The sequence below is a fragment of the Prionailurus bengalensis genome, chromosome E3 (assembly GCF_016509475.1).
Source record: "Prionailurus bengalensis isolate Pbe53 chromosome E3, Fcat_Pben_1.1_paternal_pri, whole genome shotgun sequence".
Classification (NCBI taxonomy): domain Eukaryota; kingdom Metazoa; phylum Chordata; class Mammalia; order Carnivora; family Felidae; genus Prionailurus; species Prionailurus bengalensis.
In genome coordinates, this window is record NC_057357.1 from 29,695,681 (window position 1) to 29,720,154 (window position 24,474).

Genomic DNA, 24,474 nt, shown 5'->3' on the forward strand with positions numbered 1-24,474 from the left:
TTCTGATTCCATTCATTCATTTATAATATAAAGAAATACAGTTGATTTGTATATCTTGACCATGTATTGTTGAACCTCACTAAATTCACTTATTAGTTCTAATAACTTTTTTTTTTTAGTTCTAATAACTTTTTATAGAGTATTTGATATTTTCTGTTTAGACAACCATGTCTGTAAGTAAAGGCAACTGTATTTTTCCCTGCACAATGGGCCATATACATTTTTCTTTAAAAAAATTTTTTTTTAATGTTTTTATTTATTTTTGAAGGAGAGACAGAGCGTGAGCAGGGGAGGAGCAGAGAGAGAGAGAGGGAGACATAGAATTTGAAGCAGGCTCCAGGCTCTAAGCTGTCAGCATAGAGCCTGATGCGGGGCTCAAACTCACGAACTGTGAGCTCATGACCTGAGCTGAAGTCAGACACTTAATTGACTGAGCCACCCAGGCGCCCCTAAATTTTTCTTTTTTTAAAAAAAATTTTTAACGTTTTGTTTTAGTTTTTGGAGAGACAGAACAGAGCGTGAGCAGGGAAGGGGCAGAGAGAGAGGGAGACACAGAATCTGAAGCAGGCTCCAGGCTCAACACTGTCAGCACAGAGACCGACACAGGGCTCGAACTCACCAACTGCAAGATCATGACATGAGCCAGAGTTAGACACTCAACCGACTGAGCCACCCAGGCGCCCCATATATAAATTTTATCTCTTTCTCTTGTCTTATTGCACTGGCTAGGGCCTCTAGCACACTGTTAAGTAGAAATAGTGACAGCCAGCCTTGGCGTCTTATCCCTGATCTTAGGACAAAAGCATTCAACATTGTGGCATTAGCTGTAAGGATTCAGGTATTTTTAGATGTTGATTTTCTGATTTGTACCTCGGGGGAAGTGAGCCTGACTGTTGGTGCTCTGAGTACTGATCGGCAGGAGGGAGCTGGGGGCCTGGCCTCCCTTCTCAGGATGTGGGGGATGCTCCTTCCCCTGTTCATCGCTCCTTATTGTCCTACTCAATCCCACTCTGCACTTCTGGGCTTAGTGCCTCTGGGAGAAAGCAAACCCCCGTCCCACTCCTCTTGGCCTGGGGGTATGCTGGTCCCCGGCTTCCCTGGGACAGGGGCGGGGATCCTAGGACGGCCTTTCCTGTCTTGTCACCTCCTTGTTTTAGGAATCTGGTGCCTCTTATTTGCTGAGACTTCGCAGGGCTCTGTTGAGAGTGAATCAGCTTTTTGTACAACACTTAGATTTCCGTTTCCTCCTCTGTGCAAAGTTCTTTGGCACTCTTCTTTCTCCTTGTCGTCTCCAAAGAGTGTCTCCAAAGTGAGCTGACATCCTGTCCTCTGATGCTGCCTCTCCTGTTCTCTGTGCCTTGGTCAAGTTATTTATATCTCTCTACAGATAAATATGTGTGTCCAACTGGTCGTGTTTAACTTCCTGGAAATTTTTAAAAAGCTGTTTATTTTCTGCAACAGTTGGACTTTTGGTATAGGGGGAGTTTTGATTTGCTCACATAACTGATTTGATTAGTAAATCCATTCATCAGAGACAAAAGTAAACTTCAGTGCGAAAGTAAATTTCATCCCAGCCTCTGAAAATTTCACATGTTTGTTCTGAATTTGGCTTCAACTAATTATGTGTTGAGTATAAATTCCTTATCTCGGAATTATGATTAATTTCTCTGTGCATCATCGTTAATTTTTTCTGTGTTGAATTAAAGTGAGTTAGCAGTACGGGATTATTTAGCCAAGTTCAAACCACGTTGCATGCCATTGATTCTTTGCAACCAGAACCAATTTTTCACTTATTTAGGCCAATCTCCTATTTAACTATGAACTTGATACCTAGGACTGAGCCACATACTCACTCAATATATTCATATATTCTCTTTCTTTTCCCTGCTTCCCCCATATGAGGGGGGAATAATGCTTCTCTCATCCCTTAAGAGATATCCCTTAATCCTGGGTAGCTAGCATACAGACATACCTTATTTGATTTTAATTTTGCTTTTCAAACTCAAATTCTTTGTTAGAAATGAGAGTCACAGTTCATCAGCTGTGTCCAAGGGATTGCCTTCTGAATGGAGCGTAGCCTAGTAAACATCCTCCCCTGGCCACCCAGATCATGCCCACAAACACAGAGACACTCATGCTCGTGGAATTTGAATTCAGCATGAGAATTTGTGAGAACAATAAAAATGCATTTTCTAGCTCCCACTTCCGCAGATTTTTCCAGTTCATTTTGCTTTGTGAGGTAGTTTGCTCAGAGGGAGATTAGATTCCTTCTTTCTGTTAGGTATATCTCATAGGGAATGTGTTTTTGTCCAGACAGATAGGGAAAGTTGACTATATACTGGAATGTAAACCATGTTAACGTCATATATAATTGAGGATGAAATGAGCAATTTGTTGTTTGTCACTTGCCTTCTTGCTCTTAGAGGGGAAGCATTCACTTCATTTATTCCATCCCTTCAGCAAACCTTGACTGCAGAGGGCTGAGTGATGGCCCCAACCCAGGTACTGAGAGGCCCCTGGCCATCAAGGATTGTGAGAACCTGTTCTCACGGAACTTACATGGTAGTGGCAGAGAGAGAGAATAAACAAGCAAAGAAGTAAATGCAAAGCCCGGACAGAGATGAGTCTTCAGAGGAAAACAAAACGGGCAGGGGCCTCTCGGGCTCTGCTGGGTGTCCAGGGAAACTTTACGGAGGGCCTCTTTTTTCACGTGGACCTACAGAAGGAGCACTAGCGCTGGGAACTTGGGACTGGGCAGGGCGGGTGGGTAGTGAAGCAGTTCGAAGGCCCTCTCGGACTGGGAGGACCATCTCAGATCTACCTAACCGGCTGCCCATCCAGGGGGAAGTCACTTACTCTGAAGGTGAGGTTTCTCGCCTGTATAGGGGAATGAAAACACACATCCAGCTTAAAATGTTCATCTCCAAGTATCAAACGAGAGAATTTTGTAAACTGGGTAGCCCTTTAAAATGAAAAATGGCTATTTTATCCAGCAGCATGAACCTCCCAGCCAACTGAAGGACTTATCCTCTGTCTTTAAGACTTACTATAAAGCTACAGATATAATAACAGTGTGGTGCTGGCATACGGAATGACGAATAGATGATGAAACAGAATAGAGTGTCCAGAAACACAACCACACATTTATGGTCTGTTGAGTTCCAGCAGCGTTTCCATGCAGGAATCTCTTCCTGACATTTCTAGGGACTTTTTTTTTTTAATTTAAATTTAAATTTTATTTTAGAGAGAGAGTGTGTACAAGTGGGGGAGAGGGACAGAGGGAGAGAGGGGGAGAGAGGGAGAGGGAGAAAATCTTAAGCAGTCTCCATGCTTAGCACAGAGCCCGATGTGGGGTTCAATCCCATGACTAGAGGATCATGACCTAAGCTGAAATAAAGAGTTGGATGCTCAACCGACTGAGCTAACCAGGCACCCCTCTAGGGACATTTTATGTTACTCCAAGTTGTGAGAAAAATCAGTCAACTAATCAGGATAAAGGAAGAAAATCTGTGGGCCTTAAAGTTTAATGATCAACATAGGTATTACTAGTTCAAAGGAATCCACTCACATGAAGTTGAAAGCAAGAGTGGAATCAGTGTCAAAGGTTAAGGTCAGCATTTCAGAGACCAGCACAGGAGCGTATGGAGCAGAAGGGGCCACGGTCACATCCATCATTCCCATTCGTCACTGCCACCATGTTGTAAGTGTATGGTTGTAGCCTTGGCTGTTGCTAACAGTGAGTCATTTTTATAAATAAAAACATATTAATGAGTTTACTCACATCAGTACACTTTATAAAAATCCTGCAAATCTTGTTCCAAGAAATAATAAGTTTTGGAAGCAGTCTTTAAATTGGCAGTTCTGAAACATGTTTCTCTGTAATAGCTCTATTGACCTTGCCAGGATACCCAAATGTTATGTCATCTTAATGGAATCCAGTGGCGTTCTAGTGTTTGAATATTTGCTGTAAGGCTACAGTTCTTTGTAATTACCTCTACGGAAGAAATGCAAAGGCAAGATGTAAATAGCATCGTGGAATACTTTGATGTGCAATCAGCTCATCCCAAATCTGAATTAGGCCAAGCAATATCAAAACCAAAATCAAGGCAAGCAGACAAAATGTTTTCATCCCTCAAAGAGGAAATGAGCTTACATGAAGCAATATGTAATCTTAACACCCAGCTTGTATTTGCTTTGGACACACTCAGAACAATTTGACCAACTTCAGCACAACATGAAAGAAACTTTTCTGCATCTGGATTATTTGTTATAAGACAAATAGTAGCAATTAGTAGTTGTGTATTTTAAAATCTTATTTAAGAATAACTTTTAAATATTAAATATTTGTGACATTTTTTAGTTAAAAATTTTTTTTAATGTTTATTTACTTTTGAGAGAGAGAGGGAGAGAGAGAGAGAGACACAGAGCGTGAATGGGGGATGGGTAGAGAGAGAGGGAGACACAGAATCTGAAGCAGGCTCCAGGCTCAGAGCTGTCAGCACAGAGCCCGATGCGGGGTTCAAACCCGTGGACTATGAGATCATGACCTGAGCTGAAGTCAGATGCTTAACCGACTGAGCCACCCAGGCGCTCCATTTTTTAGTTTTTAAATGATGTTTATTGGGCATCCATTCAGTGCTAGTGTTTTATCCTTTTAATGTTTTCTCTTACCAAATATATATATCAGGTAGAGATTATTTTTACATGTTATGGAAATACATAATTTTGTCACACTGTATAGTTTGTAATCATAATAACCATACATTTATTATTATATCTTATTTTACTGAACTGACCCCTGAAACTTTAAATATAACCCTGTCACAGAAAGGTGATTCATTATTTACGATTATAACTACTATTTAAAAACATGTAGTAAAGTGCTATGAAAAGTATAGAATAATTTATTATTCAGGAATTCTGACTTCTTGTTCTCAAACTCTCAAGATTAACAACTGTCAGGAAGTTGGAAAAATTTGACATTCCTGACAAAGGTGCTGATAATCCAGGAGGCAGAGTTAGGTTTGTCAACAAATAGTTGTGAAACAATTGTGTAGTGGTATGCAAAAATTGAACTTCTCTTAAATCACACCATATACATGGTTAACTTGAAATGCTCATAGACCTAAATGTAAGAATTAAAACTATAACACTTCTAGAAGAAAAGATGGAAAAAGTATTAGTGACCTTGTGCTATTAGTCTGAATTGTGGCACCCGCACCCCCAAGTTCATGTGTTGAATCCCTAACTCCCAATGTGATGGTATTAGAAGATGGGGCCTTTGGAAGGTGGTTAAAGTTAGATAGGGTCATGAGGGTGGATCCTCATGGTGGAATTAGTGCCCTTGTAAGAAGAGGAAGATAGAGAGAGCTGGCTCTATCTTCCCAACAACAAAACACTGCCAAAAGAAAGAAGATCTTCATAAATGAAAAGATACCCCATGTTCATGGATTGAAAACTTGATATTGTCAAGATGTCAGTACCAGCCAGACTGATCTATGGATTCAGTGCAATCCCTATCAAAATCCCAATGACATTTTTTGCAGACATAGAAAAGTCCATCCTAAAATTTATATATATTCTCAAGGAATCCTAAGTAGCCAAAACAATCTTGAAAAAGAAGGACAAATTTGGAGGACTAACACTTTCTGATTTTAAGACTTACTGCACAACTACAATAACCAAAACAGTGTGGTATGGGCCTGAAGACAGACACAGAAAGCAATGGAATAGAATAGAGAGCCCAGAAATAAACCTTCCCATACGCAGTCAAATCATTTTTGAAGTAATAATGCCAAGACCATTTTGTGCAGAAAGGACAGACTTTTCGGTAAGTGGTGTTGGGTAAACTGGATATCCAAATGCAGAGAATGAAGTTGGACCCTTACCTTACACCATACACAGAATGAACTCCTATCTCCGATAATGGATCAATATCTAGCATTTACAGGGAATTAAAACTCAACAGAAACCAACCTGATTCAAAAACAGGCAAAGATCTTGCATAGATGTATCTCTAAAGAAGATATACAAATGGCCGATAAGCCGATTAGTGATTCTCAACATCACTAATCATTAGGGAAATGTAAATGGAAACCACAGTGAGATATCACCTTATACCCATTAGGATCACTACTGTAAAGAACAAACAAACAAACAAACAAAAACAACAAACCAGAAAAGAACAAGTGTTAAAGAAGATGTGGAGAATTTGGAGCCTTATGCACTGTTTGTGGGAATGTTGCTGTGAAAACAGTATGATGGTTCCTTCAAAACTAAAAACAAACTTAACTGTCTGATCCAACAATTCCATGTCTTGGTATATGCCCAAAGGAATTGAAAGCAAGGTCTTTGTACACCCTGGTTCAAATTAGTATTTTTCACAGCTAAAATACGGAAGCATCCCAGGTGTCCATTGACAAATGAATGGATAAGCACACAATGGAATAGTATTCACCCTTAAAAGGAAAAGATGTTCTAACACAAGCTACAACGTGGATGAACGTTGCGTGACATCGTGCTAAGTGAAATAAGCCAGTCACAGGACAAATACTACACGATTCCACTTATATGAGATACCTGTTAGAGTAGTCAAAATCAAAGGGGCAGAAAGAATGGTGGTTGCCAGGGGTTGGGAAGAAGGGAGAACAGGGAGTGACTGTTTCATGGGTACAGAGTTTCAGTTTTGCAAACTGAGAATACGGGAAATGGATGGTGATGGTGGTTTCACAACATTACAAATGTACTTAATAGCACTGAACTATACACTTAAAGTGGTTAACATGGTGAACTTAATGTTATGTGTATTTTACCATGACTTAAAAAAAAAATCCAGAAAAGCCTTTCCACAAGTGTTCACGGTATTATTATTTATAACAGCGAAATGTAGGAGGCAGCCCAAATGTCCGTCAGCTGGCACGCGAATTGTGGTATGGCCCTACTGTGAAATAACGCTCAGTAATAGAAGGAATAAAATGCCAGTACTTGCAGCCGCATGGCTGGTTATCAGGGTATTGTGTTAAGTGAAAGAGTCAAACACAAAAGACCAAAGACTGTGTGATTTCACATATACCAACTTCTAGAAAAGGCGAAACTATAGGGATTGCAGGCAGATCAGAGAATTCGGGGCAGAGTGGCCCAAGGAATCTTTTTAGAGAAAGGGAACTCTTCTCTTTTTGTTGTCTTTGTCCTTACATAGTTGTACACACAGTTGCAAAAATTAACCAAACTGTACCCCTAAAACGAGTGAATGTCATTGCATGTAAATAACAGCACAGTTACCGACCTCAGGAATTTAACATTGATATAATATTTTAATATACTGTTCATATCCAAGTTGTATTATTTGATCTAGCATTATCTGTATCACTTCCCCCCGTCCGTTAGAAGACCCAGTCTGTGGGAATGTCTAACATCTACTTTTCGGTGGCTCTCTGGTCTCTTTTATGACAGTGACACTGTTGAGGAACACCAGCACCTCCCCTCAGCACCCTTTTTCAGTAAAATGGTTTTCATTTGGGTCTGTCTGATGTTTCATCGTGGTTACGTTTCTGTCACACAGTCCTGACCGGAATAGTACATAAGTGATGCTGTGCCTTTGTGACGGTATCACTGTGTTGGGAGACACTTTCAGACTGTGAAGATATCCTCCTCTTCATCAAAACATCTCCCCAGATGGGGCACCTAGGTGGCTCGGTTGGTTAAGCGTCTCACTCTTAGTTTCAGCTCAGGTCATGATTGGGGTTTGTGAGTTTGAGCCCCGCGTTGCGTTCTGTGCAGACAGCGTGAAGCCTGCTTGGGTTGGGATCCTCTCCCTCTCCACTGCATGCGCGCTCTCTCTCTCTCAAAATAAATAAACTTAAAAAAATAATAATTAAAAAAAATCTCCTCAGATGTAGCAGCTACCGATGATATTTGCCTCAACCATCCTTCGTGTGATGGCTGCAGAAGGGTCACCTGGGAACTCCATTTGTCTTCCGCCATTACCATTTCATAGTTACTACTCAACTAGAAGAGCTCTCCCTTCTCCCTCCCCCCTACCCCGTATTATGTATTCTCTAAACCCATGGATTTCTATGTTTTCAACAGTTTAGAATTTGTTATTGCCTTTTAATTATTTTGGTGCTTAAATATCTGGCCAGTGAAAGCCCTCTCCACCTGGTCCTTAGGTCCCGTGACATACACGCCTCATCATCTCTTGAGGAGTTTCCTCCTTTGTGGTAATATTGTGGGATGTTCCAGGCTCATTCTGTGCCTCCTTTAGGCCACCTGTGGAATGGGCCAGTTCTTCGAGAAGCCCTGGTTTTTCTTTTCAGGTTATGGTATTAGAAGTTAAGATATGGACACTAGATGTGCTCCTTGCTCCTAGGCCCTTTCAGTGGATAGCGCACGGACATACACACGTGCACACCCACATAGTGGTGCGCACACACGCACGTGTGTGGATGCGCACATGTAACGTACTTGTTTTAAAAACCGTTCCACTCCATCCCCATGGGGCTCTTCCTTGTCTTCCCCCATTCTAGTATTTTTATGTCTGGCTTCCAACAAGCTTCCAACAACATCAGCGCATCAGATTCACTCAGTGCCGTAATGCATCTAAGTATTTTCGGAATGGTTTCACTCACTGAACAGCAGAAGATGCAAAACTCCTTAAGGGTTCTTCCCCACACCCCACTCCAGATGGGGAGTACTGGGTTCATAAGTTGCGTTTTTTTCACTTTCCTTACTAGAAATCCTTCCCTATCAGTTCTCTGAGATCTTCATTGTTTCTTACAACTGCTCCGAACTTCATTGATTATGTGTACACAGTTTACGTAACCAATTTCCCATGCTTAGACATTTTGGCCGTATTTCCTAATTACAAATAAAGCTGCAGTGGGGCACCTGGGTGGCTCAGTCGGTTAAGCGCCTGACTTCAGCTCAGGTCATGATCTCAGGGTTCAAGGGTTTGAGCCCCACGTCGGGCTCTGTGCCGACAGCTCGGAGCCTAGAGCCTGCTTCAGATTCTGTGTCTCCCTCTTTCTCTGTCCCTCCCCTGCTCACATTCTGTCTCTTCTCTCAAAAATAAGTAAACATTTTTAAAAAGTTAAAAAAACAAACAAACAAACCGTAAGCTGCAACGAATCCCCTGTGCCTACATATTTTTGCAATGTTGGAGGTGTGCCTTCCAGATTCCTAGAAGTGGGATTGTGGGCTCAAAGAGTAAATGAATACATAGTTTTGTTAGATGTTGCCACCTTTCCCTCCATAACAGTGAATTCATAGCTTTGCCCATTTTTCTGTAGGATTTTTTATCCTTTTTTCTCTTCAGTTTGAGAGTTATTTGTATATCAGGGACATTAACCTTTCATCTGTGATGTATGTCACAGATATTTTTTCTTGGTTCCTCATTTGCCTTTTGATTTTGCTCATCTCATTTATTGCCATGCAAAAGGTTTTTATGAGGTCAAACTTATAAATTTTTTATTGCATCTGGATTGTGAGTCATAGTGAGAAAGCCTTTTTGTATACCCAGAATTCACCCATGTTTTGTTGTGGTACTAGAGAGTTTCTTTTTCTTTTTCTTTTTTTTTTTTTTTTTTTTTTTTTTAACTTAGAGAGACAGAGAGCAAGCAGGGGAGAGAGAGGGAGAGGGAGAGAGGGAGGGAGAATCAAGCAGGCCCCATGCTCAGTGCAGAACCTGATGCGGGGCTTGATCCCACGATCCTGGGATTGTGACCTCAGCCAAAATCAAGAGTCGGACACTCAGAGCACCTGGGTGGCTCAGTCACTTAAGCTTCCGACTTCAGCTCAGGCCATGATCTCACGGTTTATGAGTTCGAGCCCTGTATCAGGCTCTGTGCTGACAGCCAAGAACCTGGAGCCTGCTTCAGATTCTGTGTCTCCCTCTCTCTCTCCTCCTTCCCTGTTCATACTCTGTCTCTCTCTTTCTCTCAAAAATAACATAAAAAAAAAAAGAAGGAGTCGGACTCTCAACCAACTGAGCCACCCAGGCGCCCCTAGATAATTTCATTTTTTACACTTAGATATCTGATCCATTTGGTGTTTATTCTTTTGTACCAAGTGAAGAATGGGTCTGATGCATCCTTTTTCAGCTGTTCCAACCCTGGAAAAGTGTTGAAATGTTCATCTTTGGCCCAGTAGTTTGAGATACTACCTTTATCATACTCTAGATTTCTGTTATGCAGTTGGGGCTATTTCTAGACTTTGTATTTCTCAAAGTCCCAGCGGAGTTTTCATTAAACATTTATGTCTCAGAGGCTACCAGGTTCCAGGATTTACAGTACAGAGGAATTTTTTGGCCCCTTCCCCTTTTGTGGTAGAAAAGCAGGTCCTTACTGTTTTTTAACACTTTTTGAATTTTCTGAATGTTCAGAAACCGGCCAAAATTATTTTTGTCTTTAAGAAAACTTTTTGTTTATTTATTTTTGAGAGAGAGAGAAAGAGAAAGAGCGAGTGAGCAGGGGAGGGGCAGAGAGAGAGAGAGGGAGACACAGAGTCCAAAGCAGGCTCTAGGCTCTGGACTGTTAGCACAGAGCCCGATGCAGGGCCTGAACTCATGAACTGCAAGATTATGACCTGAGCTGAAGTTGGACGCTTAACCTAAGACTGAGTCACCCTTGTGCCCCTTTAAGAAAACTTTTAAAAGATATTATCAGGGTTTTTTTTTAAGTTCATTTACTTTGGGGTACCTGGGTGCTCAGTCAGTTGAGCGTCCAACTTTGACTCAGGTCATAGTCTCGCGGTTCGTGGGTTCGAGCCCCACGTCAGGCTTTGTGCTGACAGCTCAGAGCCTGGAGCCTGCTTCAGATTCTGTGTCTCCCTGTCTCTCTCTCCCCCTGCCCTGCTCATGCTCTATCTCTCTCTGTCTCCCAAAAATAAATAAATGTTAAAAAAAAAAAACTTTTTTAAGTTCATTTATTTTGAGAGAGAGAGAGGGAGAGAGCAGGAGCAAGGGAGGGGCAGAGAGAAAGAGAGAGAATCTCAAGTAGGCTCCATGTTGTCAGCACAGAGCCCCACACGGGGTGTGAACTCACAAACCATGAGATCATGACCTGAGCTGAAATCAGGAGTCCGTCACTTAACTGACTGAGCCACCCAGGCGCCCCAAGGTATTATCGGTTTTTAAACCGTAAACTTTAGCATGAATTTTTAATAACCTCCCAAAATATTACCATTGGTATACCCCCTTAATATCCCTTCCATAAAAGAGGTGTTTCAGAAAAGTGCACGTAACGTATGTGAAAAAGAGGACACGTGTGGAAAAGGGGCCAGCTAGTCTTTCGAGGCCGTGTGCTCTGAGCTCTGTTCTGCCTCGCGTGGCTTCTAAGAACCACCAGGGAAGCAGTTTATTCCTCTCCTTCACGTGAGCGAATGAGTATAAAGTACAGAGCAGCTGTGAGTGCAGGAGTAACACGGAGGAACTGGAATAACGGGCTGGCCAGTGTTGTTTTTGTATGCAGCGTTTTCAGTATTCACTTCCTAGGAAAGGCTTGAATAGGGGTATGTACGCATTTGCTCTCTGCCTTCCCGCCCCCTCCCTGTTCCCGAATGGCCTCCCTCAAGTGGAATGAGTTGATTCTTAAATGTTTCTCATAACTTGGGGGCTCTAATAAAAAAAAGATCTATTTATAAGACCCATTTAGAGGAGACAGGACTCACATCGGCCATGCGGTCTCTGTTTTTATCAAGTTATATTTCAGGGAACATATTTTCTCAAGGAGAAATCAGGACATGTAATTTGATTTAATTCAACATGTCACATCCTATAAAGCTTTAAAAGAGAAGCCAGGTTTAATTATAAATTTGACAAGTCACTGCTTTGGAATAGAAGAGAATTCTGTGAAGGTGGGCTCTGCCCTGTAAGTGTATTCAGATGACGAGCAACGTGACAGCTGACACACTCAAGAAGTGCCCTGTTGTCCCGCGTGTCCGTGAGGCAGTCATGAAGGGAACAGGGCTGTCTTCCAACGTGGCGCCACGACGCCTCTTATCCTGTTATCTCAGCTCTACTCTTCTGTTCTGCTCTTCTCCTGCCAAACAGAGACCAGGAACTTTCTTTAAAAAGTGTTGTCCTTTGAGGCACTCAGAGCAGCTTAGATTCGTACGCATAGGGACACAAGCGTAACGTAGAACGTGCTCCTGGATAACCTTGACTTGTCATGGGGAAACCTTTGGATTTCAGTTCACATTAAGGTCTTTAACTCATACTTGTAGGTGGCAGCCACCCATGTTGTTGACTGCTAGTGAAGTGGTAATGGACTTCAGAGTATGACACGTGATAGGCTCGTCTTCCTGATAGTCTCCACACCTTTCATGTCGTCCCTCTGTGTGCCTTTCAGTCTTACCTCGACCAGCACGGTAGGAAAGAGAAATCTGAGCCCCAGCCCAGCAGAAGCTGACTTGGAGACCAGAATATCAGGGGAGATTTCTGACACTGAGCTGGAGCAGACAGAGTCCTGTGCAGAATCCCTCTCTGAGGGAAGGAAAAAGGCCAAGAAATTAAAAAGGATGAAGAAGGAGCTTTCGCCAGCAGGTTTGTATAAGGTCTTACTCAAGTTCTGGAGGTGTGTACTTTTTAACGCTCTAGAAACTCATATTTTGGGGGAGAAATGATAGCAGGGCTTCGGTCGGTGGCAAAGCCCATGTGCAGCAGTCTCCCCTTGTCCACGATTCGCTTCCCGCGGCTTCAGTGACCCGCGGTCCACCAAGGTCCAGAAGCACATGATCCTTGTCAGAAGGTCAGATGTATTGTCCGAAGGTCCACGGTCGCCTAATGCTAGGTCACAGTGCCTATGTCACTCAGCTCACGTCCGTCTCGTCACGAGGGCATTTTATTGTCTCACGTCCTCACAAGAAGGGTGAATAAGCTATTTTATTTTATTTTTTTTTAAATTTTTTTAATGTTTATTTATTTTTAAGACAGAGAGAGACAGAGCATGAACAAGGGAGAGTCAGAGGGAGACACAGAATCTGAAACAGGCTCCAGGCTCTGAGCTGTCAGCACAGAGCCCGACACGGGGCTCGAACTCACGGACCGTGACATCGTGACCTGAGCCGAAGTCGGCCGCTCAACCAACTGAGCCACCCAGGCGCCCCTGAATAAGCTATTTTAAGAGAGAGACCACTTCACAGAACTTTCATCATAGTACATTGTTCTAACTGTTCTCATTTGCTATTAGCCATTGTCGATCTCTTCCCGTGCCTCGTTTATAAATTAAACTTTATCCCACATGTGTATGTGCAGGAAATCACGTGGTACCTAGAGAGGTTTCAGGCTTCCTCTGGGGGGTTTGGAATGTGTCCCCCGCAGATGAGGGGGGCTGCTGTAGTTTTCCATGGGACCAGCTGCTTTTAGGATCCATTTAATTTAATTTGAGGAATCCCTAAAAAGCCCTGTCTCTTGATAGAGGAAGGCTTGGCAGGGGCCTTCTTAGTTAAAGATGGTTAGTCCATTTTGGTAATCCTCTCTCTCTCCTCCACGGTTTAGAGGTTTTGCTGATGTGTGTAAGTAGCCTCAGTATTTTAAATGTGCATTTCAATTTGCACGGAGGCCTACTCCTACACATGTTATTTTCAGCGGCAGAATTTTCACCGTTCCCAGCAAAACGCCAGGCAGCCTGGATTTCTCTCATAAGCAGAATTACATAAGGAGCAGAGGAAACCGGAGGCCCACCCATGTTGAGAGCCTAGTATGTGCTAGGTGCTGTGGCAGGAGCACCAGGCCTGCCCGAAGCCGAATGCCACATTCTCTCCACCACCCGGATGCTGTGGGGGCGGTTTTCGGGACCTAACCCAGCCTTCCGTGCACAGACCCTCTACGGCGCCGGACCGTGACATGAGGGAGGGGCTTGCTGTCTGCGGGGCCAGTTCCCTGCCCGGGAGATCCAGCCATCACCTACCGGGTCCACCAGCTGTCACAGGGACGACAGTTACGGCCCCTGCTGACCCCTGCTTGCTAAGGGTCCGGCCTGGCATCTCATGCCCGGCAGAAGTGCTTGGCTCTAGTGTTCTGAGGGAGTCACCATGGTCCATTTTACAGTGCAGAGAACAGAGGACTTAAAGTTTAACGTGACTTGCCCAAGGTCACGGAGCCCTTAAGTCTGCCCTGCAGGAAAACCAGGGCTTACAAGCACAGTGGCATATTTTCTGCTCTGGATGGGAGGGCGGGAGGGCCGCTGACCGAGCCCCCGTGGTTCCTCCTCTGTCTCGGATCACCGCGGTCTCTGGGCAGCAGAACCTACAGTCAAATCAAAGGAAAGTGGTAAAGCCCTGGAACTTGGTTCATACGCAAGCTAAAGAGTTCATCGTGTTTCAAATCAGTTCCTTCTTTTACATGTGGCCTGATCTGACCACAGAGAGTTTTCTGAATCTCCTTGATAATAATGAAATCAAAGAAGCAGCAGAAATGTTGCATATGTTTTTATACATTATGCTGAGGTTTAACTTCAACTAAAAACTGAACTCCTGTTTGAAGCCCAGATTGTTTATTTTTTTAAATGTTTTTTAACATTGATTTTTTGAGAGACAGAGCGTGAGCGGGGGAGGGGTAGAGAGAGAGAGGGAGTCGCAGATTCCGAAGCAGGCTCCAGGCTCTGAGCTGTCAGCATGGAGCCGGACGCGGGGCTCAAACTCATGACCTGAGCCAGAGTCAGGTGCCCAACCGACTGAGTCACCCAGGTGCCCCCTCAGATTGTTTATTTTAGCTGCCTCCTCGAATCCCGGGTTCTCCTTGACCTGCCACCCTTCCCTTCCCTAAATTGAGTTTTGGAGAAGTTTTTAATCTGTACCATACTTAGTCCTCGCCTGTGATACCTTCTTACCACTGGCACATCGTCCTTGCTCGGCGAATGTTCATATTAAATGTTGGCATGACTTTCAGAGATCACGAGCAGCATGCCGCAGGGCAGGGTCCCCTCTTGTATTCTTTTCCTTCTGACCTCATTCTCTTCTGAATTTTCAGCTTATCTGTTACTTCTCAGGGACAGGATGACAGGTGGTCTCCCCCCCCTTCTGTCTCAGCATAATCTTAAAGGTATTAACATTAGAATACCTAACAATAGACCACATGAATAGATTAGCTCCTTTTTATAACTTTAATCTTGCGAAGTGAAAACTTTCTACAAGCTATTTGGGGTCTCGAATGTGTAATGCCGTCATTAAAACAGGTTTTTATTCTCCTCCCATTGACAGTAAATCTGTCACTGCCTCAAAATTGGGGCTAAAAAAGAAAAAAAATGATACATTTTGTATTTCTTCACCAGTCCCACTAAAAGAGAAAAACATCTTGACAGCTTTTAATTGAACCAGAGACCTGGAGATAATTGGGCTTTCTGGAGCAGCATTCACCAAGTGAGACCTTCCAGCAGCGCAAAGCTGGGAGTTTAACGGGTCATTCTTAGCTGCTTTGTGGTAAGCATTTAGTGCTAATGTTGTCAGCAGGATGTGGGTCGGGATATCAGGCTCTGAACCTGTGGAGTCAACAGACTTCGGTGACTTTCACTAGGTCCTGTATCGAGGGAGAATACAAAAGTCTGACCCCACGAAGGGTCTGTGTTAAGCTCTGAAGGGTTCAGAGGATTCCAGGAGCTGTGAAGGTTGGGCTATGTGCGGCTACCGGGTCGGACACTTTGGTGCAGCCTGGGGAGGTCTGTCTTGTCCAGGCAGCTCCCAGCTCTCCTCCTGGCGAGAGTATCTTGACAGGACCTCAGGTGACACACGAAGGTGTGTTGGGTGCCCCGCACTGTCAGCAAAAGCACAAAAAGTGTAAAAGAAAGCGTTTCATCTGTTAGGGAGCTTGCTGTTTTCCAAGGAGGAAGTTGCAAAAAGTAGGACCATAGAATATTGTCTATAGTAGCAGTCCTGGGACAATTGGTGCTCAGTAAATCCCACACAAAATTGTCTTCTGTGTCAGTTATACATTTTAATATCTAAGATACACAGGAGTTCACTAGACCCCATTCCAGCTAACAAAATGACTTAAATTGCAAAAGGAATGACTGTTTATTTATCACATACCCAGCATTGTTCCAGGAGCATCCTTTACTGTCTGTCCCGTATAAGAAGCTTGTAAAGTATAGGTGTCATTATTTCCAATTTCTAGAGAGGAAACAGGCTCAAAGAATTACAAACTTGCAAAGCAAAATATAGCTGGTATTGGGGGCCGTGGGGAGGGCTCACACATTGGACCACTCTGCAGTATGTGAAATCTACCCAAACTTTTTAGTTGTTTTGAGAGAGAGAGAGAGAAAGAGAGAGAGAGAATGAGCATGAGCAGGGGGAAGGGCAGAGAAAGAGAATCCCAAGCAGGCTCCATGCTGTCAGTGCAGGGCCTGACGCAGGCCTTGAACTCACGAACCGTGAGATCATGACCTGAGCCAAAATCAAGAGTTGGACGCTTTACCGGCTTAGCCACCCGGGTGCCCCAAAATCTTACACATAATGTAGGTCCCTCCTTTCAGATTTTTAATGATTAGCGTAGATTGGTAGTGTTATCTACTTTTCCTTGGGAGAATTCCAGGTACATCCTCCATTGGCACATAAAGGAACCCAGTTCCGCGTGTCGTCTATGCTGGAATAAAGTATCCCTGGGAAATGTTCTCCGGGCAGTGCTTAATGGATGCGTTGCTACAGCACACTTGTTCTCGAGGATAAGTGAATAGTGTCCCCCACTGTCCTGATGCTGACAAGACTGGCCGTCCTCAAAATACTGATGGACCAGTACCCAGGGGTTCTCTCGGGTCCTGTGAGCGCACGGAGGAGTGCCCAGAGACGCTCTCCCTGGTGATCCTTTTCGTCATATGATAGGCCGCTACAAGACTTTTTCTTCCTTACGTTTATTTTTTTTAATTATTTTTAATGTTTTATTTATTTTTGAGAGAGAGAAAAAGAGACAGAGTGTGAACGTGGGAGGAGCAGAGATAGAGGGAGACCTAGAATCTGAAGCAGGCTCCAGGCTCTGGGCTCTCAGAACAGAGCCCCACTCGGGTCTTGAACTCACGAGCTGTGAGATCATGACCTGAGCCGAAGTCGGACGCTCAACCAACTGAGCCACCCAGACACCCCATTTCCTCCTTACATTTAAAACACAACACATTAGACCTTTAAATGTTTACCAAGAACCAGCAGTTTCGCTGGGGTCTTGACTAATCTGTTGAACCTTTCATGCTTAGACCCATAAGGTTACAGCATGGAAAATGGAGGATCTACTTAGATGTCACTCAGTCTGCCTTTGCTGAGCACTCAGTCCAGGCTCAGGAGGTCCAGCCAAGCTTTTTAATTCCTCAATGGAAATGTGGTTGATGGCCTCCGTGTGACCCATGAGGTGTGTGCTGCTCAGTCCCCATTCCTCATGGCAGCCCGCCAGGGCTCCCCGTAAGCCACCCGGGAACCCTGCCTTCTCGGGGGTGGGAAACCGCCCCCTCACCAGGCACTTTGGAACGTTTCCCGGTTAAAAGTGTTTGTGTAACACCCCAAAGGATCTTTCTGTATACAGAATTCCACTCTGCAGAAAATGGTACGATGGCACTTTTCCAGGGTACCATGTAGTTTTTTAGATTCTGCTCTGGATTCACCTGAGGGAAGAAATCTCTTACCTCTCAGAATTTCTCCCTGTCAGCTCTGTCAGGAGAAAGGTACACAAGCACCAACGGTCACCTGCTGTGTTGACCACTTTTCATTTTCTGTTGTGATCTTGTTAATAAAAATCGTGTGCTCACTACGAAAATCTGTAAAATGAAGAAAAACGGAAAGAAAATGAAGCCCCGTGGTTGCCTGATACTCTGTTCCTAAGTGCTTTTAGTCTGCCTGGGATTTTTATATGTAGTTGGTTGGCATCATGCTTCTTAGGCAATTTAGCATCCAGTGTTTTTCCCCATTTAAAAAACTCTCAGTCACATCATTTTAATTAATAGCATATTTTATTTTTACATTTTTTGGCTTTTTTTTTTTTTTTTTTTTTTGAGAGAGAGAGAGGCACACACAGGGGAGGGGTAGAGGGAGAGAGGGGGAATGTTAGGCAGTCTTCAACGTGGAGCCTGACATGGGGCTTGATCTCACAACCGTGAGATCATGACCTGAGCTGAAATCAAGAGTCGGATGCTTAACTGATTGAGCTTCCGGGGCACCCCAGTTTTTTTTTTAGCTTTCTTTTTAAATGTTAATTTATTTATTTTGAGAGAGAGTGTGCGTGTTTGAGCGCACAAGCAGGGAAGGGGCAGAGAGGGAGGGAGAGAGAGAGCATCCCAGTCAGACCACTGTCAGCCCAGAGCCTGACATGGGTTTGATCTCATGAACCTTGAGTTCGTGACCTGAGCCAAAATCAAGAGTCGGACGTTCAACTGACTGGGCCACTCGGGTGCCCCAGTTTTGTTGGATCTTGAAGCCACATTCCTAAGGGTCAGCTTTATTAAGATACAATTTATGAATAAACTGAGGGTTGATAGGGGGGTGGGAGGGAGGGGAAAGTGGGTGATGGGCATTGAGGAGGGTACCTGTTGGGATAAGTACTGGGTGTTGTATGGAGACCAATTTGACAATAAATTTCATATTAAAAAAAAATATACAATTTATGTACAGTAAGTCCTCACTTCTAGGTGCACAATTTGAGGAATTTTAACACATGTGTACAGCCATCATTGTGATCAAGAGAGAGAATGGTTTTATCATTCCAGAAGATTCCCTTATGCCTCCATCCCTCCTCCCACCCCCAGATCCTGGCCCTGATCTGCTTCTTTCTCAACCAAATGCATTTGAGATACATTCATGCTATTACATCTACCAGTGGTTCCTTACTCCTTGCTGCTGAGTAGTGTTCTTTTTATGGACGTATCCCTGTCAATCCATTTTGCCAGTTGGCGTGTAGGTTGTTACCACTTTTAAGCAAGTAAAAAAAATGCTATAACCATTTGCGAACAGGTTTTTGTTTGAACTAAGTTTTCATTTCTTTGGGGTAAATACCTAAGAGTGGAATTGCTGGGTCAGGTAGTAGGTGCAGTGTTTTACTTTGTAAGACACTGGCATGGCCTTTTCCAAAGTGGCTGCACCATCGTGCATTCCCGCTGTCAGCGTGTGAGGGCTCCAGTCGCTCTGCACGGTCACCAGTATTGGGATTGTCCTTTGTAGCCCATTTTAGTGGGTCTGTAGTGGTATCTTGTTATGGCTTTGACCTGAATTTCCTCTAATGACTAATGATGCTACGCATGTCTCTGTGCGGTTATTTACCATCCAGATCTCTTCTTGGGTGGAATGTCTTTTCAGATCTTTTGCCCATTTTTTCATGGGGTTGTTTGTTTTCTTCTCATTGAGTTTTGAGAGTTCTTTGTATATTCTGGATCCAAGTCCTCTTGGGTTTTGCTCATTCTTCCAGACTCTGCTTTTCTTTTCATCTTCTTAATGTTATCTTCCAAATAGTCGTTTTCAGTTTTACTGAAGCCCATTGTATCGTGTCTTTTTCCTTGCATTATGCTTTTGGTGTCACAACTAAGAAGTCTTTGCCTGACTCTACATTACAAGGATTTTCTCCTGTGTTTTCTTCTAGAGGTTTTATGGTTTTAGGTTTTATATTTAGATGTACAACCCATTTTGAGTTAATTTTCGTGTATGATGCAGGGTATGCATTGAGATCCATTCTAGCAGGAGGCAGATGTCCTGAAATACTCATTTAAAACGAATCGTTCCAGAGTAATTCTCTGCACTTTAGTAAAACAGGCCTGTGAAAATGAGCTCCCCCGAACACTGACCCCAGCTTCTTATCCACTAGCTTTGAGACTCATCCCTCAGTCTACAGTGCTCCCTTTCCAGAAAGTGCTGGAAAGAACACCATCAGTGACCTCCAGCCCCCTCTGGTCTAGATCTCCTTCAGATGGTTCTTAAAGTTCTGGTTCCTCTGGACACATCATTGTTGCTCAGCAGCTGTACGTTTTAGGCAGTGGAAACTAGGCCCTTCTTGACTGGAGGCTGTAGGCTTCCTGGGCAACGACCATGTTTGGTGTCGGGCCACCTTACTGATAAGAAGAAGGGACCTGACATGCATTAAACATGTTCATGTGTCAGGAACTCTGCCGTATCACAGCAGGCCAGTGTGGCATGAAAGTAGTCTTCAGTCCCGCTGATAGGTGAGGCTGTGAGAGTTGTTCAGAGCCATACAGCTAGTCGCATGGCCAAGCCAGGCTGGCCTCATCCAGAGCTCCCGCCAATTCCATTCCTCCTCACCAGCTCTTGGATGAGTCACTTCCTGTGTGTCTGCCGGTCTGCAGCCACGCCCACACCCAGTCCCATCCAGCCAGCAGCAGGTGCTCTTTTAAGGATGACTTATGCTTTCAGCCATTTAGCTGTTTTATTTGCTTTCCTCGCAGCTAGTTTTAATTTACTTCAGTCCCCCACATTGGGCAGTGTGGCTCTTGCCTTTAAAATGGCTCATCGGCGGGGTGCCTGGGTGGCTCAGTCGGTTGGGCGTCCAACTTCGGCTCAGGTCATGATCTCACGGTTCGTGAGTTCGAGCCCCCCATCAGGCTCTGTGCTGACAGCTCAGATCCTGGAGCCCGCTTCGGATTCTGTGTCTCCCTGTCTCTCTGCCCCTCCCTGACTCATGCTCTGTCTGTCTCTCAAAGAATTAAACAGTAAAAAAAAATTAAAAAGAAATCTTTAAAATGGCTCTTTGGCTGCGGTAATATTTCTTTTGGTATGTGAATCATACAAATGCCCTCATCGATGTTTCTTTTCCTCCTTCCAGTTAGGCATTGTATAAATGCATGATTGAGAAGGTCAGGCTAGCCAGGTCTCATCACAGCCCGTCTGCAGTATTTCCTTGTTCTGGGGAGGGGAGCCTCTCTGCGTTTCCTTCTCTGATCAACCTGGATCCCCAGAACATCTCCTGTCCCTCATCACTGCTCACCGGAGGGGCCTCACGGTCTTTACTGTGAGTGCCGACACATGAGTGTCCGACACAGAGATGAGACCCAGGGCGGAAGACTTCCCGAGTGTCCTTCTACTGGAGCCCTCACCCCATCTGTCCACACTGTATCTCCGGCAGTGATCCCACGCGGAAATTCTTGCCTTGGGTGACCGAGATCCCGTGTTACTTGGTGTGTTCAGATCTGGTTGTCTTTGGACATTTCCTGTCCCTCAGGTGGCCACTGGTGGCCAGTTGATCTCCTACTTTGCAGGACGCTGCACCTCCTCCGTGTTTTAAACTTCCCATTTTAGGCAAGCGTCAGAGCCCTCTCTCCTTTTGGAATGCTGGAGCATTTGCCGCTGGGGTTAGCCTTGCCGGCTTTCCCTGCCAGCCCTGCCTGAACCTCGGGGCCACGCCCCCGGTCTGTCCCACTTTCCATCGCAGACACGCTCTTCCCTGACTTGGTTCCCCTTCTCTCAGCCCCGGGCACTCCTGGTCCAGGCCCAGCCCAGCTGTGCCGCTGCTGTTCCAGGGAGTGTCCTGAGTGGAGAAGAGCCTCCAGCTGCCTGGTGAAACTGTTCGGAACTGGAGAGGACCTTCGGGGCTTAGCCAGTGTTGCCAGACTCTGAAAAGGCTGCCTTTTGGGGTCTCTCTGAACCCCCATAGGTCAGCTTCTCTCCTCTGCAAAGCCACCAGCCCCTCGGGTTTCTCATTTGGGTGCCGGTACGGCCCAGCACAGAGGAGCCTGGTGTCCTGGGACGCGACAGGGCCCTGCATGCCATGGGAGGAGCCAGTCCCGTCTCAGCCGCTCTCTGGCAGTGAGACTGGTCATCTTACTTAGCCTCTCTGAGTCTGCTCTTGCATCTGTAAAATGGGGATATTGGTACCACCATGCTGGGCTTTTATGAAGATTAAATGAACGGAGGGCTGCCTGGCTGGCTCAGTAGAGCATGTGACTCTTGAACTTGGGGCCGTGAGATACACATGTTGGGTGTAAACCTTGCTTTAAAAAAAAAAAAAAAGAGGGGCACCTGGGTGGCTTAGTCTGTTGGGCAGCTGACTTCAGCTCAGGTCATGATCTCACAGTTCAGGAGTTCGAGCTCCACATTGGGCGTATTGCTGCCAGCACAGAGCTCACTTCAGATCCTTCCTCTCCCTCTCTTTTTCTGCCCCTCCCCTGCTTAGAAACCTCTCTCTCTCTCTCTCTCTCAGAATAAATAAACATTAAAAAAAAAAAAAGGATTAAATGAACCGAGTGCCCAGTGTGGTGGCAAAGAATACAGTACGTGCTCCCCGAGAGATATGTGAGCGTCCTTGCTTTAACCCCCGTGAAGTTAACAGAGGCGTCCGTCCAGGGAGGCGCGTCCCTAATCCTACGTGCGAAGTTTCTGTGGGGTCGCCGCCGTCTGCTGGGCACTGCCGTCCGTGGGCAGGGCCTGTCTGTGAACCATCTCTGCCCAGCCCAGCCCTGTCTGCCTCGGCCTTTGCGGCTGGCAGTGGGCGCTGTGCTCCCAGCCGGTCGCTTGGTCCCCCAGGTGCTGTCCCTCTTCTTGTTCACCTTGTTTTGTCCTTCCCCCCCCCCCCCAGGAGGCCTCCCGGGCAGCCCTGCCAAGCTCTTCGAGGTTCCCGACACGTGGTAACCGAGACCCGAAGGAAAACAAATCGCTGGTGCCGTGGGTGAGGAGGACCCAGCTGGCACATTCAGAAGCCATACTGTATTTAATTTCATGAAATGTGGTATGGGAGGGGTTTGAAGCCAAGTCTGTGTCCTGGCAAAAACCCAGTTTCTTTTATTTGTGTGGCTGTGTTTCTTTTCTTCCTTTTTAATGTAAACTGTCTGCTGACACTCAGCACGGTTGTAGGCCGTCTTGAATGTGCACATTATTAACCAGTTGATGATTTGTTGCTCACGTGAAACCCCTTTTCCAGTGTCGTGAATTTTAGCGCGTTTAAGAACCTACCTGGTGGGGATCGTCGGCTGTGAAATAAGCGAAGAGCTGACATTCTGGGGCACCGGGATCGTGAGTTTTGGGGTTGAAGTCTTTACTGCTTCGAGAGGTTTCTTTTCGTGTTCTCGTGCGCAGATTTGGGGGCCTCCGCAGCGCGTGGTTACAGTCTCCCCCGTGGAGAGACCCCTCGCGTCTGCCCACTTCCCGCCATAGCTGCCTGAAAATACTAAGCACTCCAGCTTGTTTTTCCAGTAGGAAAATGTCTAACACCGTCCACCCATAAAGACGCTTACCATATGCCTTGGCCTTTGGGGCATTTTTATTTAGAGTCCTTCTTCCTAACTTGTGAGTTTCTCAAGGCTAACTGGACGAGTACAAAAAGTTCACTTCTGTTTTTACACGTAGTGCTGTGTTCCCTTTTCCGTACCTTAGCCTGCTCGCCGTCTCTGTTCGGGAGTGTGTCCGGGGGTAAGGTGGCATGTGTGTGTACACGTGCGTGTGTGTGTGCGTGTGTGTGTGAAATCACAGATTACAACGTGTACCAGCCCTCTCTCTGTTGAAACAGATCACAGCAGCGACAGGATTTCATGGATCTACTTCCGTAGGTCTGTTTCATGTAGATCATTGTTAGATATTTAACACTTTTTTTGTATCATGGAAAATAAAAATGAAAAATGTATTTCCAAGAGATGAAAATTAAAGAAATTTTCCTAGGATTCTGGTTTTCTCCTGTTTCTTTTTGGTAAGCGAATGACGTATTTGATCTTTACATAGATGTATTTCTCTCTAAAGATCACCCCTAAAAAGCTCTGGTAAGTCAGGAAGCCTGGTGTTCGTGGATTTTTTTTTTCTTTTTTTTAACCTCCAACTCCTTATACTTGCGTTAACGAGTCAGATGCCCGTTGCTGGAGCCGAGCCCTGTGGAGAATGGCTGTGTAGGAGGGTCCGGGTGTCCTGCGTGGCGGGTGGAGCCCTCTGCCATCAGTGGTGCTGTGTGAATTCGGATCAGTGAGACACTCGCCCCAGTTGAGAGCCTCTTAGCGCTTCCCCTCCCTCCCCCACCCCGCCTTACCCAAGAGTTCGTGCGCAGTTACAAACCCAAACTTGTCTGGGAGGAGCTCCCACCCCTTCTAGAGCTTCGTCCCTGCTCACAGCCCAGCGGGGTGGTGCACAGGGAGGTGCAGATAAAGGCTGATGTCTACAGGAGGCTTACAGGGCACTGCCAGGGCTGTGCCGGGTCTCAGAAACTGACAGGTAGGAACAGGTAGTGCCTGATACTTTCTAACGTAGTAAACAAGAGGGAAAACCAACCACAGATTGTGATTGGCGCACGTCGGAGAAGTACGTGTGGCCTGAGGAACACACTTGCGTGGCACCCCGAGCCCGGTTCTCCCTGCTCAGAAAGCTTTACACACACACACACACACACACACACACACACACACACAGACAGACACACACACACGGCTGCTCCGACTCCAGAGGAGGGCTCGGGGAGGGGGCGTGCTGGAAGGGGCCTTTGCTCTGGAGCCTTCTAGAGCTGGACTTGCACCCCAGCTCCAGCCGTGGGTTCTCGGACAAATTGCCCTCTCCCCACCTCTGTTTCCTCAGTGATAAAATCAGGGCGAT

At 45.3% G+C, this 24,474-nt stretch overlaps 1 protein-coding gene across 3 annotated transcripts in view; it reads left to right on the plus strand.

Moving 5' to 3' along the window:
* Positions 1-23,561, plus strand: part of PARN (poly(A)-specific ribonuclease) — a 168,295-nt gene extending 144,734 nt beyond the window's left edge. For 2 of the 3 annotated variants that reach the window (XM_043560491.1, XM_043560493.1), the window contains 2 exons: positions 12,345-12,538; positions 22,484-23,561. In XM_043560491.1, coding sequence (XP_043416426.1) covers positions 12,345-12,538; positions 22,484-22,536 — 247 coding nt within the window. In that variant the 3' untranslated portion in view covers positions 22,537-23,561. Of the gene's footprint in view, positions 1-12,344; positions 12,539-12,928; positions 13,234-22,483 lie in introns of those variants that run through there. The other variant, XM_043560492.1, reaches the window with a different exon arrangement.
* The last annotated feature ends 913 nt before the right edge of the window (positions 23,562-24,474 follow it).